Source organism: Mustela lutreola, chromosome 17, assembly GCF_030435805.1.
Source record: "Mustela lutreola isolate mMusLut2 chromosome 17, mMusLut2.pri, whole genome shotgun sequence".
Taxonomy (NCBI): Eukaryota; Metazoa; Chordata; class Mammalia; order Carnivora; family Mustelidae; genus Mustela; species Mustela lutreola.
This window is the reverse complement of record NC_081306.1, coordinates 35,843,079-35,859,552: the sequence shown is the minus strand read 5'-3', so window position 1 is coordinate 35,859,552 and position 16,474 is coordinate 35,843,079. Positions and strand designations below refer to the sequence as shown.

Here is a 16,474-nt window from a genome sequence, read left to right as displayed (position 1 = left end):
ACCCCGACAGCACCACCAGTACCCCTGATAGTACCCAGCTAGTACCCACCACCCCCGCAGCAACTCAGCAAACCCGCCAGTGCCCCAATACCCCCGCCAGCACCCCAGCGGCCCCCACCAACACCCCTGCTATCACCCAGCATCCCAAAACCCCTACCAGCACCTCAGTACCTCTGCCAACACCCCAACACCCCTGCCAACACCTTAGCATCCCCACTAGTACCCCTGCTAACACCAGAGTACCCCTACCAGCACCCCTGCTATCACCCAGCACCAGCACTAGGACCCCAGCACCCACTTAGCACCCTAACACCCCCGCCAGCATCCCAGCACCCCCCGCCGGCCTCCTGCTAGCACCCAACAACCCAGCACCCCCACTAGTACCCCTGTACCTCCTGCCAGCACCCTAACACACCCACCAGCACCCCCTGCCACTCCCCTGCTAGCACCCAGCAACCCAGCACCCCTGCTTGCACCCAGCACCCCGTCAGCACTCCTGCTAGTACCCAGCACCCCAGTGCCCCCACCAGCACCTCAGCACCTCCATCAGCACCCCAGCACCCCTGCCAACACCCCAGCACCCCCACTGGCACCCTTTCTAGCACCCTAGCACCCCCACCAGTACCCCTGCTATCACCCAGCACCTCAGACCCCGCCAGCACCTCAGCACTCCTGCTAGCACCCCTGCTGGCACCTAGCACCCTAGCACCCCTGCCAGGACTCCAGCAGCTCCCGCCAATACCCTAGCATTCCCTCTAGCACCCCTGCTAGCACCCAGCACCCCCGCCACCAACCCTATCACCCAGCACTCCCGCCAGCACCTCCACCAGCACCCCTGCTAGTACCCAGTACCCCAGAACCCCCACTAGCACCCCAACAACACCCCCAGCAGTACCCTAGCACCCCTGCTGGCAACCCAGAACCCCCTGCCAGCACCCCAGCACCCCCGGCAGCCCCCTAGCTAGCACCACAGCACCTCTGCCAGCACCCCTGCTAGCACCCAGCACATCAGCATCTCTGCCAGCATCCCAGCACCACCCCCCAACAACAAGCAGTCCAGCATCCCCACCAGCACCTCAGTGCCCCCAGCAGCACCCAGTAGTCCAGCAACCCTTCCCCCAGCGTCCCATCCCCACTGGTCCAAGAAGGCTGACAGGGACCTGCCTTTCCAGAGTCGGGCTGGAACATTTTTTAAGGGACAAAGAAAAATGGAGGAAAGGCCAATGCCCAGAGGAAAGATAAGAAGTCTGGGGGGCAAGGGAGCTCCGGGAAGGGCAGCAGGGACTCACCCAGGGTCACACAGCCCATAAGGCTGGCAGGGAGGGGGCAGCAGAGGCGGGTCAGAGAGGCCCCTCGGGATTAATGCTGCAAAAAACCTGCCTGGCAGGAGCAGAGTGGGACACAGGGAGGGTGCCGGTGAGGCCGGACGGGCGAGGTGCCCTTTGCCGAGCCCCCACCAGGCTGTGTTGCAGGAGGACAGAGGGGCACAGACCCGGGGTGGCACCCTGGAGGGCCTGGGACTGGCTGGATGGAAATGCAGAGCCCCGGGCCACCTCAGATCCAGAACTACGTTCACGAGGTGCCGGTGATCTGCTCACATGGGCACAGGAAGCCCTGGGGAGTCACTAGCAGGTGACAAGGAGCCAAGTACATGGTTTGGGAGTGATGGGTGGAGGCAGCATCTCCAGGCATAGCTGCAGGGCCACGGAGAAGGAGGGGTGCCTGTGGGCCTCTGGTCCCACAGGGCAGGCGGGACACACAGGTTCTCCTGCCTATTCCTCCTCTGCAAAGCCAGGTCCTCACCTGCCCCGGTACCCTCTGCCGGCCCGCACCCCCACATCCAAACCCCCGGCGCTGTCCCGTTCCCGGCAGGGCCCACCTGGGGTCTGGACACAGAGTCCCTACCTAGATCCAGAGTCCAAGTTCCCCGCGGGGCCCTGCTGGCTCGGAGCTGCCTCCCCCAACCCCCACAGGCCCCCCAAGCCTGGTACCTATGGGCTGTAAGTAGATGTGCTTGCGGGCCAGGCCCGGCCTCCGGGCTGGCAGGGAGGCGTGGAAGGTCTGGAAGTCCTCGGGGGCCTCAGGGCGGCTGAGGAGCCAATCGAAGGCGGAGCGGATGAGCAGGGAGCAGAAGAGCGTCCTCTGGGGGTTGTAGGCCTCGGCCAGGAAGAGCCTCTCGGCAGGGGTGAAGGTGGCCACGTAGTGCTGCTGCAGGGTGGGATCAGTGGACACCAGCGCCTCCTTCAGGGCCCGTGGGCCGAAGCTGAACTCCTGGGCCGGCCTGCACTGCAGCATGGCGGGCCTGGCCTCTCCGGGCAGCCCCTCCTGTGGCCCATGGACACCCTTGGGGACGGTCACCAGCTCTTCCAGAACCTTCTGCAGGCCGATGGGAACCACCGAAAGCTCCCCTCCAACAGGTGCTAGGCCAGCGTCCTGGGGCTCCCAGCTCTGCCCTGTGTGAGGTCTCCTTGAGACAGCAAGGAGCTGTGGCACGGACACATCCAGGCCTGGCGGCACCCTGGGGAGAAGCGGACAGCCCCCACTGAGCACATGCGGCCCTCCCACCCGGCAGGGAACAGAAGGACGTATGTCCTCCTCCTCTAGCCCCCAGCCCCTGTCTCCATGGAGACCCAGCACCCACTCCCCCACCCCACCTGCCCTCAGACGCCGGGGGAAGGGCCTCCCCAAGAAGAAACCCAGTCGTTCCTGTCCCTCTGTGCACCCCATCGCCTGGGGCCCCGCAGCACCTCCTTGTGCCAACTGGAGGCCTTCCGGGCAGGTCCCCGCATGCCCGAGGATGGAAGCCTGCTCCCCGAGTCGCCCGGCCGGCCAGGAGCCTGCACAGCACCGGGCCCGGAGGTTTCCCCGCACACGCGAGGCATGGGCACACGTGCCAACCACAGAAAGCTATAAATATGGTGATGGGGCCAAGCCACAAAGAGCGCTTTAAGGGCTGGAACCGACAGGGCGGGGAGAGCAGACACAGGGGAGGACAGATGGGCTGGGAGAAGGGGACAAAGTCCCTTCACAGATCAGCGTTCTCCTTGCGAGTCTGAGTGCGCACACGAACATCCGAGCTCATGGGAGACGGGGCCCCTTCCCTGCACAGGCTCCCTGAAATGCTACCACGTTTCCGGTGGACGGCAGGCTCCCGTCTCCATCCAGAGGCGTGTGCCGTGGGCAGGGGAGCCTCGCACAGCAGAGGGAGCTGACGACGGAGGAAGCCAGAAGACGAACGTGTAACAGAGCAGAGCACGGGGGGGGGGGGGGGGGGGGGCGGGGATCAGAACGCAGAGGAGAACAGCACTTGGCCCGCTCTCCGTTTAGAAAGTCAAGCCAGCGATGCAAAACCCCAAAACAGGAACGGGCCTTGTTTTGGGCGGAAGAATGGAGAAATGAGCCCACACCCCCTTTGGCTAACCCTGACTTAAAACATTCATCTGGAAAACACACACACAGGCACGTGTGTGCACAGACATCTGTGCAAACCCACACCAATATACACACGTATACACCATGGCATCCTCTGGAATTCCCAAGTTTTCTTGGAACATATATCCGTACAGATACCCTGGCCTGTTTTCCAGAGTTCCTGGAGGAGTCGGGGGCCGGCCGGGACGGAGAGCCCGTGTGTGTTTTAAGAACAGAGATCAGGCCTGATTCCGCACGCAAGCTTAGGTCCTTTCGATTTTGTATATGATGAGCATTGCCCCAAGTCCTTCGACATTCTGTGGAAAAAAGCCATTTTAGGGGGGCGCCTGGCTGGCTCAGTTGGTTCAGTGTCCAATTGTTGATCTCAGGGTCAGGAGTCTGAACCCCATGTTGGGCTCCACGCTCAGCGTGAGACTACTCTTTAAAGAAATGCTGTTTCTTCCTGACTGCCCCTCCAAAATGCCGTGATGGACGTCTTGGTACACAGATCTGAGTTTATGTCCTCAGGAGAGATTCCCAGAAGGCACCACATGTCCGTATGGCCCCACTGTTTTTCAGAACCGTCTTGCCAATGACCCTTGAGCTCGAAGGGGTCAGCAGCCAATACAACTCGCCGCTGAGTCCCAAGTGGGGCCGTCTCCGCTTGAACCCTGGGGGAGGTGGGACTGTTGCTACCCACATTTCCAAGAGGGAGCCGACAATGTAGAGCCACCCAGCTGGGAACAGTCGGTGGGGGGGGGGGGGGGCAGGAATGCACCTATAGTGGGCTTCATCACCCAGAGCAGTGGGAGCTACCACCACCCAGAGCCCCGGGAACCCCCATCACCTGAAGCCGCATCGCCCAGAGTGGTGGGCATCCCATCACCCAGAGAGGTGGGCTCCCATCAGCCGGAGCAGCAGAAGCCCCCATCACCTGGACCAGCGGGGACCCCACCTTCCCCACCGGACTCCAGCACAAAGCTGGCAATTTGCAACAAGGTATAGACATGTAGCTGCCTGGAGAAAGCATCAGCTGCACAAACACACAGACCAAATCACACGGTCTGGGGAGGGGCCCTCACAGGCAGGCTCTCCATGGAGCCAGAAGGACCCAAGAGAAGATCTGGCTTTCCGGAGGTGGTGTTTGGGGGGGGGGGTGCAGCACAGGGCACACAGGGTCAGCTTCCCTCCTTCCTTTGTCCGTTCCATTGGACGGACAGTCCGTGAGCACCTGCTCACCCATGGGGCTTGGCCAACTCCCCCTGGACCAAACAGGCACAAGTCCCTGGCCTTCGGGAGCTTAAATTCCAGCGACGTAAGGCAGACAGTACAAGGTAGCAAAAGTGGATACCAGGTAGGGGGTGTTAAAAGAGGAAAAATGGCCCCGGGGAGAAAAGGCAGAGCTGTCTGGGGGCCCACTGAGAAGACGATGCCCCCAAAGCCTGGAAGTGGCCAGGGAAGTTCTGGGGCCTGTGTCCCAAGTGAAGGAGCAGGTGCTAAGGCCCCGTGGTAGCTTCAGGGGCAGCGAGACCAGTGTGGTGGGAGGAGAGATGGAGAGACAGGCGCGGATAAGGCCGTGCTGAGAGCTCTGGCCTCCCCCTGAGGGGGTGGGGGGGTGCTCCGTGTGCACATCTTGCCCACCTACGCCCCAGTGGGCCAGCACCATACTGTGCAGACGCTGGACCCTCTGGCCAGCTTTCCGCGTGGGCTGTGAGCTCCTCGCCATCCAGGGCTCTGGGGGTCGGGGACAGAGGGTGCTCAGGAGACCCTGGTTGAGGGAGCCCTTTGACTTTCAACCCTATGGGCCTCAGTGTCCTCCTGGGCAGGAGGGAAAAGGCACCATCCCAGGCGGGGGACGGGGGCCTGCCTTGAGCCCCCGACACCATGCACACTCACGGTTTATTTCTGGACATGGGTGCCCTGACCCTGTTCCTCCGCCCTCGCCTCTCCCCACACCTTCCACTCACGAGCGTTCTCGGGGCACCCGGTAAGACTGTGACACATTCCCACCAGCTGTAACCACCCCCAGTCATTCCCTTGCTGCCCCAGCCGGCTTGGGATCCTTCCATCATTGACAGCAGTCTAAAAACTAGCTCTCAGCGCAGCCTGGCTTTCCTGGACGCTTGGGAGGGCCTGTGTCAAGGGCAGACGGAAGCAGCCCCAGTCGGCAACCCGGCCCCCTGCCAAGTCCACACCCTGAGCTCCCCAGGGCCTCCATCCTGTAAACCCCAAGCTCGGTTTTTGACCCAACACCTCACGAGGACCCACAACTACCCAAAACGTAGCTGCCAGTATTCACCCACTGTATAAGCCGAGGAGACGGAGGCCAGAGAGGGGAAGCCACCTGCCCGGGGATGCACAGCTCCATGGCTTTGGAAGAGGCTCTCCTGCCTCCCGCGACAGTGTGCCTCACTCTGGGCCTCATTTCCAGGTCCTCCTCCCCCCCCCGCAGGGGCTACCGTGTCAGTGTGCTCGCCCACATCCCCTGCACCACACTCCGCTCTGGGGTCCATGGCCCCCGGACGCCCCCCCAGCCCAGGCACAGCCCCAGGAAATCTAGAATGCCTCCTCTGTACCGAACATCCAACAGCCCTGCCACGTCGGTCCCCGGTGGGAATCGGACCCAAACTGTAAACCTTGGGCTCAGTTCCGCCGTCCCCACAGAACCCAGTCCCGTGGCACGGGAAAGGCCCAGAAGGCGCGTCTGGGAGCCTCAGGCACAGACCCGGGTGCCAGAGTTTGGGGAGACGTGGCCGGCAGTTCTGAAGGAGGCTGGCCAGGCCCCGTGCACAGCCCGCGATGCCTCTTGGGGCTTCGCCACGCAGACAGACCACGGGGATCCCCAGGAGCTCTGGCACACGTGGGCTACAGCCGCCGACAGCGACCGCCTCTGAACTTAGAACCGAGACACGTGTCAAACACAAGGACAAAGTTCTGCCACCTTCAGCACACGCCCCCACATGTGGCATCACGTGGCCCCTGGAGTAGCCCGCCTACGTGTGAGGAAACAGCCCATTAGGCCTCAGCTTTGTTGCGAGAACAGTTTTGGCCTCGTGGATCCCGCGTAGGGAGTCCAGGATCTACTGAGAACCATGGTCTTCTCCCCGAACCTCCTTCCCTGAGACTCCTGCACACCTGCGGGCAACTATATGGGGGGGATGGGGCTGGCGCCAGCTGGTGAAACCCCATGCACCCTGTCCTGGCACCGGCCCCAGCCCCACCAGCCACCAGGGGCCCAAAGAGCCTGGGAGGAACAGCCACACTGGTCTCAGACGCGCTCAGGCTGGCAGGTCACTGGGACCTGAGGCTCCAGCTTGGGCACAAGTCTGTTGGAGTCCCTCTGTCTTTCCGTGCCGGTCCCGGCTGTGCCACCCTCTGGCACGCTCCTCTGCGTGTGGGTGAGGGCAGCAGGACACGGGGCACGGGACACACCTGACCTCCTCCTGCATCGTCCCACGGGAGCCTCTCTGATGTGCGATGTCGCGGGCACTGTGATGGTCCCAGGGCCTCAGACGGAGCCACATGGCTGGATGGCAGCCAGCCCGTGTCTCTGAGCCATGCCTCACGATGGAGCCCGAGCTCCTATGTGCTGACTGCGTCCCCGAAGCAGGGAACGTTGAACTGTGGACACGGGGTGGGACGTGTCCTCTCCTGAGGGCAGGGATGACTCTGCACGGCCCTTCCACACTGGGGCCTTGGCCATGCTATTCAGCCGACCCCTCCGAACCTCTAGGGTGCCCATGTCCCCTGTCCCAGCCTCTGCTTTGCTGGAAGAACAGGCTGCCCAACCCCACAGCACTGCGCCCTTGTCCCCGTCGGACTGGACAGAGGCCCGAGCCTCTGGGCAAGAAACACTCTGATTCTTGTTATTCTGAATACGCTCGGCACAACAGCCCAGCAGCTGCAGGGAGCCCTTCAGGAGCCCGGGGCCCAGTCCTCGGGGGTCTAGAGCAGCTCCACGCGAAAGGCACGGTGATGGCTTCGTGCTGCTCCGAGGGCTTCCGTTTGCCGAGGGGGTAACCCAGGGCTTAGAGCAGAGGGGCGGAGGTCCAGGAGTGGGACCTGGGTCTCCTGCTGCGGCTCCCTTCACCGGTGAGCCCTGAGCCCTAGCCTAGACTCGGGACGCCCTCCCTTTCCCTTCCCCGCGCCCCTCCCTGTCCAGACGCCAGCCATGCGCCTAACTTCGGTGTCTCTCCTGCTGCCTTGTTTTCCTGGGGCTGTAACAGCGCACTGAGCCTCCCTGCCCAGGAGCACAGGGGTCCCTGAGGCCCCTCCGAAGGAGCAGGAGGGGAGGAGCCCTGCGTGGGGTGAGCTTCTCCGGGTCCCTCCCACCCCATGGTTGAGGGGGCTCCATGCCCTCTTTCCCTCGCCCTGGACTCTGCTGCTGCCTGTCTGCTTCCAGCACCTAGGCCATGCTGTCCTGGGCTGCCAATGGCCCTGTCCCTCCCCAGACCCCTGCACGGTGGGGTGTCTCTTCTGCGGGGCTGGCTGGGAAGTCTGGCTCTGGCGCGGAGCTCGGAGCACCAACCCTGCACCAAACCACCCTGGCATGCTGTCCTGACACTCCCCACCTCCTGCCCCGGGGCTGTGCGGGGAGCTCCATTTCCCTGCAGCTAAGAGAAGGTATGACCGCCCCCAGGGCGTCCTCAGGGCTCATGCAACCGGACCCATGCTGCACCGCAGCCCATTCAGCCCAGACACTGCGACCTTCGCTCCGGCCCCCGTGGGGTCCCCATACCCCAGGCTTCCCATCCCCCATGTGATGCCCATGACCTTCGCACCTCATCCCTACCTTACAGCCCCGCATCCTTGGGAACTGGCAGAAGCAGCGCGACGGAGGGCAGCATGGAACACCTGTCATGGGGTCCCCGTGGGACGTCAGCACTGGGGCAGAGACTAACTAGGGTGGTACCCCAGGGAAAGTGTGATGGGGTCGCCAGGCAGAAGCGGGGCTGCTCGCTGCTGCCGTCTGAACCCCGCGCCGTCCACCAGCAGGCAGAAGGCTGATTGGAGCTCCCGGGCCCCAGGCATGGCTGCTGACCTCCATGAAGCTCGGGCAGAGCATGCCTGGGACTCCCCGCCGCTCCCAGAAACACATGGGAGAGGGCAGGGGGTGGAGCCTGAGCTCCTGGACCCAAACAGGTGAGGCAGGTAAGACCCCAGGTGAGGCAGGTAAGCCCGCACAGTCCAGGGAAGGCCCCAGGTGAGGCAGGTAAGCCTGCACTCAGGCAGCAGTTACCCCAGTAACTGCTCCAGCATATGACACACGCCCAGTTCTGTCACCGTGCCCCTCAGAACTCCCCCTGGATTTGGCGGTCCTCCTATAAGAATGAAATGACTTTCCAGGACTTTTCTGGGCCAGGCACGCTGAGCGCTCTGCACATGTACCCTCATTTCAGCATCTCAACGAGCCTGAGCCCTGTTGTCCCCATTTTATGGACAAAAAACCGAGAGCAGCCTCAGTGCAGAGCGGGGAATGTTCTAGATTCGATGGAACCACCCCTGATGGCCACCCGAGGCCCTGTGGCCTTGGGTGTGCCTTAGGGGCTTCCGCCATTCGCCCCCAAAGAACTTTGACTGAGGACCGGTCTCCTCTGGAGGATTTTGCAAAGACTTCCCAGCAAGCCCCGGGAGGCATACGAATCATCCTGAGCCACGGGGCTGGTGGTCAACCATCTAGACTTGGTACTCGGGCAGCTGGGCCAGGGAAAGTCCTTTCCCATCTGAGCTCTTTTCCCACCTGCAGGACGGAGACACCAAAGGTCCTGGCTCCACAGGGCAGGGCGTGGGAACAGCCCCTCGGCTGGGTCGCCTGCAGAGCTCCGGCTGGAGGGGGCTTCTGTGACAGTCCCCTGAAACTCAGTATGTGTACCCCTGCACCTCCCTAGATACACTGAATGTCCCCTCCAGGGGGTGGGCCAGGAGCTGGATGACGTGGTCACCTCCGGTAATCCTTATGCCAACCCAGTGGGCAGGAAGCCCTGTCATCCCATTTTACAGATGGGGACATGGAGGCTCAGGGAGTCCCGGAAACGGACACTGAGTTCCGTGCGGTTCCTGAGGTGCATCACGTCATTTCGTCCCAAGCCCCAGTCCTCATCCTGACCTCACGCAGCTCCGGACGCCACCCGGCACGGTCGCTGTGGTCTTCCTCCCGGGTCTCTGTGTTCTCTTCCGGAACATTCTGCCCCACCCCCGTGGCCTTGGCTCCTGCTCCGTGGCTCATGAAGCCCTGACTGTGCACGGTGCACGGACCCCTCCCTCTCACCCCTGCTCACCCTGGTCCAGTGTGCAGTTCATACGACAATTGTGCGCAGCGGAGCCCGGTTTCCTGCTCACCATCCCTCCCAACCTCCCAACCTCCCTCCCTCCGTGTCATAAACCCACGTGGGGACTCGAGTGCTCTGGGAGGCGTCTGGATCAGAGCCTGGGACGTAGCAGATGGTCAGTGAGTATGTGCCGGTTGGAGAAACCCTTTATGCCGTCAGAGAGAAGGCTACCTCTTTCGTTCGTGTCCGACTGAGGTCACATATTCCCCCAAACACCTGTCAGCACCACCTCTGAGCTGGACCAGGAGGGAGTGAAGACTTGGTCCAGGCTTCCGGGCCTGTCGGGGCCCCTGATCTGGGACGCTGATGGCACGGATGCAGCCTGTGGCTTGGGGCCAAGTCACCGGGCTGACCCTCAGAGCCCTCAGGCCACCTGCCCTGGAAGCGTCAGGTTGGGGATCCCTAAGATATCCCCCGAAGGGTGGGTGAGAGCCACAGAGGCTCCGAGGCAGCCCACCTCCACGGGAACAGGAGCACCCCACCCATCACTGCTCCTGTGAGCAGGAAGGAGCGCCCCGGCCTAGTCTGGAGTCCTGAGGGCTTCCCTGTGCGTGTCCGCAGGGCCGTGCTCCACACTCAGGTGAAGAAGACGGGGCTCATCCCTCTTTCGCACATGGGCCAGATGGCGCAGCAGTAACTGCCAGCGGGAGGAAATACGAGCTCTGGGGGCACGGAGTCTGAGACCCGTTTAGTAGGACACCTTGGCCATGGTGAGGAGAGGTGGGGGGACGCTGGGTTTGGAGCACGAGCCGCCATGCTGTGGACGCGTCCCTCTCCTGACACCCTCGCCAGCACCCCTTCCTGGCCGCGTGGCCAGGACGGACCAGGGACAAGATGGTTGCGGGGGGGGGCGGGTGTTGGCGCGGCCGGTAGCCCAGAGGGGAGGGCCGTCCAGGAGGGAGGATGGGGAGGGGGCCTCCAGGCCAGGTTCTCAGGTTTCAGGGGCCTTCCCTGGACGAAGCCGTCCTATCGAGTAGTGGTAAGGAGTGAAGGGTAACTGGCAGGGGGCAAACGGGGGGGCCCTACCGTTCTTTCAGGAGATGTGGTGTGACAGGGAATGAGACCAGAAGAGCTCGGGAGTGCAGACAGAGAATGCTCTAGAATGGGGTCTGGGAGATGCTGGGGGAGGGGCCAGGGCTGATGTCTGCGCTGTGGGGGCCGGAGGTGCCCTCACCCCCTGGCGATGGTCCCTTCAATCGTACAGAGAGCCCACACCAGATCCTGGCATGCCATTAAAGACCAGGGGGAACAACCTTCTCGCCGTTTGCAGAAGCAGCCTTGCCCCCGGCACTCAGAGCCTGTCTCAGTCCGGACACTGGAGGTGTGGGGGAGGGTGTCTGCACAGCTGGGGAGAGACCCTGGGGACAGCCCTGGCACGAGGTTCCCATAGGGTGAAGGGTGAGGTCCCCTTCTGGCGTCAGGGGACTCCTGGGCCCCCAGAGGGCCACTGCCCCAGGACCCCACACCTGTCTCGGCTACAAATGTGCCCCACCTTGAGCTCCCCAAACCAAGACACGCCAGGATGCCTGGGGCTCCCTCCCTGCTGTCCCTCCCCAGGGGTCCCTGCCCCAGCCCCACAGCCCCAGGTTATCAGGCCTCCCCCCTGACAGCACACGGACCTCCTGGTCCTGAGTCCACTTGCGCGGCCGTCTGCCTGCCATCACCCAGGAAAGCACGGGAGTGGGCCAGGCAGGGTGTGTGTGGCCGTGCAGCCCATACCCCCATCTGTGGGGCCCAGACAGACCCACCAATTCAAGTAACCACTGTCCTGAGTCCCAACCACACTGGGCACTGGCTTGGGACCCCAAAAGCTCAGTGAACAGGTGAGGGCGGGGAGCGGGCACCCCAGGCTCCTCTCCCGCCTCCTGGCCCCTGTAGTTGGGGGAGAAGCTTCTCCACAGACTTCCAGGAGGCGAGGTGCTCCTCCCCAATGCTCTGCCCTGCCAGGCGCCGCCAACTCCCATGAGGTCCCTCTGTCCCTTCCCCAAGGGTCCTACCTGGGGTTGATGGCGGGGGGAGCCGGCCGGAGGGAGAGACAGAAGGGCTCTGTTCTCAAGGCCCCTGAGCGGGGGGCCCCCTTCTCTCCCGTGGCCAGGGCATCCGGGCTCCCGTGGGGCACCCACAGCCAGCAGCCGTGAGAGCGGCGCCCGGCTCTGCCCAGGGCCAGCGGCGAGTGTGGTCCCGGCCCCGCACGGCAGCCCCGTGGCAGGAGCGGGCTCCACGTGCAGGGGGAGGCCCCGTCTGAAGGCTGGCCTTACCGCTCCGGCTCCGGTCTGGCCCCCAAGCTGCCCTGTTTCTTTCCGGAAACCTCTATGCTAAGGGCTCCCTTTGAGCCAAGTGTCGCCCTGCTCTGGACCGCCGGCCCCCGGGCCCTCCCCAGCCGCCCACCCGTCTGCCTGGCCTCAGTCTGGACAAACAAGTGCCCCCACGGATGGCTGAGGGATTTGTCATCATGGGCGTCTGTTGCTTAAACCGTAAGAAATGATGTGACAACAAACGTCCATTGTAGCAGATTTGGAAAACTCTGAAAAAGCAAGAGAAACAAAGAAGACCCTGTCGTGTAACCCTCGCGAGGTCGTCTCTCGACTTGCTGCCGGACATCCTTCACAGGATCCTTTTGCTCCGTGTCCGAACCTATTTCTCAGGGGTCCGCGGCAGTGCCCTCCCCGACAACGAGTGGAAACGGGCGACCCCACCTGGGAGCGTGGTGTTTCGTGGACGAGTCACCTGGTTTGGGATGTTTAGTTTTTTTCCCAGGTTCCTCGCTATTTTACGAGTGCACCGTCTGTGCTGATCTTACTTCCCTACATCTTTGCAGCCCGTGTGTCCGACTCTCTCCCCCTCGGGATAAATGCCCACAAACAGAGTCTGGCTCACGGGGCTACACATTGGACGCACGACCGGGTTCTCCCCGTGGGGGTCAGAGACCCAGGAGCCACACGCCTCCCCGTCCGCGCCCTCCGCGCTGCCCCCGGGACACACTGGCTGCGGAGCCCAGACCACTCCAGTGATGTCTCCTCATTAGAGCTGGTTCTCAGAACAGGCAGTGATGTCAAAGTCCAGCTCCAGGCTCACTGCCATCCTCTGGCCCGGGCAGACAGGGTCTGGGGAAGCGCCCGCATCTCCCCGCACCTGCTCCCTGGGAGGGGTTGGGTAGAGGCCCGTCTGCAGCCTCAGAATGGGAATAAGGTCTTTGTAGAAGGAATTAAGGTAAGAACTTGAAGAGGAGATCATCCTGGATCAGAGTGGCCCTAGATCCGATGGCAGGTGTCCTTCTCAGTGACAGAAGACGACACAGGAAGGCCACGTCGTGGTGACCCCCACGGCCAACACGCAGGACAAGCATGGGAGGCCGGGGCCGCGGGAAGAACCCTCCCCCAGAGTGTCTAGAAAGAGCATGGCCCTGCGACCCCTTGCCTGGGGCTTCCGGCCTCCAGGACGGAGAACATGGGTCTTGGCTGTTTCCCAGCCCTGTGGTCTGTGGGACTCGTCGTAGCCTCAGGAAGCTGATCCCGGGCTGCAAATAGGAAACCCGTCCACAGGGCTGTTGCTGGGGCCAGGAAGCACTTCGTCGGCCCCGAGAACGCAGCAGCCGTCATCCAGCCAAGCTCAGACAGCGGCGGCGTGCCAGCTGCTGGGCGGGGGGGGCGGCAGACACGGCAAGGGCCGACAGAGCACTGTGGTCGGCGCTGGAGAGCCTGTGCAGCGTGAGGGGGACGAGTGGCCTGGCTCAGGGGCACAGGGGTCCTGCCGGCCAGGGGGACTGCAGGTCAGAGTGGGTGGGGCCTCTGGGGAAAGCACTATCCGAGGGACTAGGGGGATGAAGGGCTCAGGAAGGGGAGCAGGGCGACATGGGGGGCGGGGCGGGGGTGGTCAGGGGCCTTGGAACAAAGGCAAGGGGACCGACAGCCCGCACGGACGTTCGTGTCTCCCACTAGGTCCCCTGGGAGCTGTGCGGGGGAGGCGGGAACATCAGGCCCAGGCTGTGGGAAGATCTCACCCTGCTGCTCAGTGGGACCTGGGGTCAGCTCGAATGGAGCAGGGATGTGGACTCAGGGCCTCCCTGCCCGTGCCCCAGCTCCCCCAGGCCTCCGGTCCCAGCAGTGCTCCTGGAGTTAAGCTGTGGTCCCTGGAAAGTGAAGCTCAGCCCCTGCCCACCCACCAGCACGCTGGGCTCCCGGGCACTCCCAGCTCCCGGAGCTGCAACTCCTCACCTCCAGCTCTGGAGGCCACGGGTTGGTGGGGGGGTGGGCGGACAAAAGCCCTTGGCGTTGGAGGTGGGAGAGATGGGAGTGAGGGGCAGAGCAGGGCTGGAGCTGCCAGAAGGGCCCAGCCTGGGAGGGCCACCTTCGAGCTCGGATCAATATCCCTTTGAGCCAGCTCACAAAGTCCTTGAGCCCCCAGAGAGCAGCCAGGCACCAAGGGGCCACCCCAACACACCACACAAGGAGGGCCCTCCCCATGGGCTCGGCCAAGCCTGAGGGGGCAGTGAGGGTCCAGGAGGGCTGCTCTGGCTAACGTCCCCTCCACCTGTGTCTGCCTCCCTCTGGGGCATCCCCTTGCCTCTCCTGGTTTGAAGAGGTCAGGGGACCAGAGAGAGTCCCCCCACTCTTCTCAGAGACTCAGAGATACTGGGTGGTCAGGAGGCTGGGACACCCTCTCTGGGGGAGGCAGCCCCGTGTCCTGGGGACATCAGTCCCCGTCAGGGTCACCTGGACTCCAGAAGTGGCTCACTTGGGCCCTAGGGACCACAGTCCCTGCTCTGGGCTCCAGCAGCCGCTGGCGTAACAGCTCCATCCCGAGGGCCCAGCTGAGGCTGCGCAGGCCCAGCACTGGAGGAGGAGCTCAGTCAGGGAAGGTGGCAGGGGAGGGGTCCTGAGTGGGGCCAGACACTACTGGGCTGCAGGGGTTCAGTAAGCTGGTGTCATGGCGTCTCCCACCAGCCAGAGCAGGGAGGGCAGCCGGAATGAGGTGTACAGCTGCATGGCCCCCTTTCCCGGTAAGGCCGTGAGCCCCCCCGCAGCCACATCCACACCCCGGCCCCGGAGCTACAGCGGCTGGGAGTGGGTGCCAAGGACACGGGCGCGCTCCCTGAGTGTCAGGAAGTCCCACCTGGAGCCGGGGTCTCCCAGACGGGCCTGCTGGGTGCAGTGCACACCCGCCCCACTAGGAGGGCCGGAGCAGCAGGAGCTGGAGCCCCAGGCAGCGGTGGGGTCCGGCCAGTCCGAGCCCCAAGCTCTGAGCCTGTTCTGGGAGCTCCTGGTGGGGCAGCCCCGGGGCCACGATCACCCCTCCTTCAGGGGCACACCCAAGCCTCCCCCCATGCCCTCTCCCCACAGCATCTCCCAACCCAGGAGACACTCCCTCATCCCCACGGTCACCGGGGAGCCTCTGGTCAACTCCCAGGGGATCTCCTGACCGGCCCTAGCCCCAGCCAGACTGCCCAACCTCACCTGGGGGATGGCCCAGGCCTCCCCGCAGGCCCCTCCAGGCCACGCGCCCCACAGAGGCCTCTGAAGAAGTCCCCTTGCTCTCGAAGTCCAGGCTTCCCCCTGGAGCCCCTCGGCCCGCCATGTTCCACACGTGCTCTGTGTGTCCCAGACGCTACCCTCTTTCTGCCTCTGGGGTCCCTCTGCCTAGAAGGCATCCCGCAGCCCTCACCTGGGGTTCCCAAACTGGGACGGAGCCCCTCCCCATGCAGGTGCCCTCCCCGCCTGCTCCAGGCCGCCTCCTTCCCTCCCAGCCCACATCCAGGCCCTTGCGGGGCAGCACCTTCCACCGGGAGCCGCCAGGCCCCCTTGGCAGGGGCGACGCCCACTCCACCATGAGCCCGAGCGCGACTTCTTCCCAGGAGCCCTCCTCACACGCGCCTCACCTGGTTCAGCGGTGGTCCTCGGCGCGGAATGGCGCGCTGTGGGCTGGGACGCCCAGGCCACCTCTGTCGCGCTCCCGTCCGTGTCCTACGAAGCACTCAGACCAGGCGGGTGCGCGGCCGAGCCTTGTGGCCCATCAGCCCCGCCCCTGCACATGGCCGGTCTGCACGTGGCACGCCCAGCGCACGGGCTCAGACACACCAGCCTCCATCCGCACACGTGCACAGGGCACGCCCGGCTGCGCCCACCTGCGGGCAGCCCCGCCCGAGCCCTCACTGCCCTCCCCCCACACACAGGTCACACACGCGCTGCCGGGCTGCCGCTCGCTCATGCCATCCCCGCCACCCTCACTGCAACAGGCGCCCAAGCTGCTGTTTGCCGCCTCTGCCTGCTGGCGTGTTTGCCAAGCAGTTTCCATGGCGACACATCTTGGCTCTGACGGGAACAGACGAGTGCAGGGAAGACTGTCTCCACAGAGGGGACAAGGCTCAAGGTCTCTGCCCTCAGGCTCCCAGGCAGGCAAGGGGGGTGTGGTTCGCTGTGGAGACAGCCCCCCCAAACCCTGAACCAGGCTTGCACACAGATTTTCCTCTTGCTACATACTGCGGGCTGACTTTGGTCACTCAGTCCTTCAACAAATCTCCCATGCAGTACCTGGGTGTGGGCCTGGCTCCCAAAGGACTTGGTGTGGTGTCCTGAGGCTGGACTATTATTCCCACTGGCCCGCTGAAGACGCATCCCAGGCAGGTGAGCAGCTCTGGGAGCACCAAGGCCCAGTCTCCCCCTACCCTCTGGAGGCCGGCTCAAGGGGGCAAGGGTTCAGGGCTCCCCCTCTGTGGAAGATCAACCCCAAAGCCACCC

General features: G+C 63.8%; 1 protein-coding gene across 2 annotated transcripts in view; it reads right to left on the bottom strand.

Annotated features, from left to right (window-relative positions):
- AMZ1 (archaelysin family metallopeptidase 1) overlaps positions 1-16,010 on the bottom strand; it is a 33,780-nt gene extending 17,770 nt beyond the window's left edge. Inside the window, exons 1-2 of one of the 2 annotated variants that reach the window (XM_059154218.1) lie at positions 15,616-16,010; positions 1,992-2,518 (exon numbers count right to left, since the gene is read on the bottom strand). In XM_059154218.1, coding sequence (XP_059010201.1) covers positions 1,992-2,295 — 304 coding nt within the window. In that variant the 5' untranslated portion in view covers positions 2,296-2,518; positions 15,616-16,010. Of the gene's footprint in view, positions 1-1,991; positions 2,519-2,747; positions 2,858-15,615 lie in introns of those variants that run through there. The other variant, XM_059154219.1, reaches the window with a different exon arrangement.
- Between the last annotated feature and the right edge of the window lie 464 nt (positions 16,011-16,474).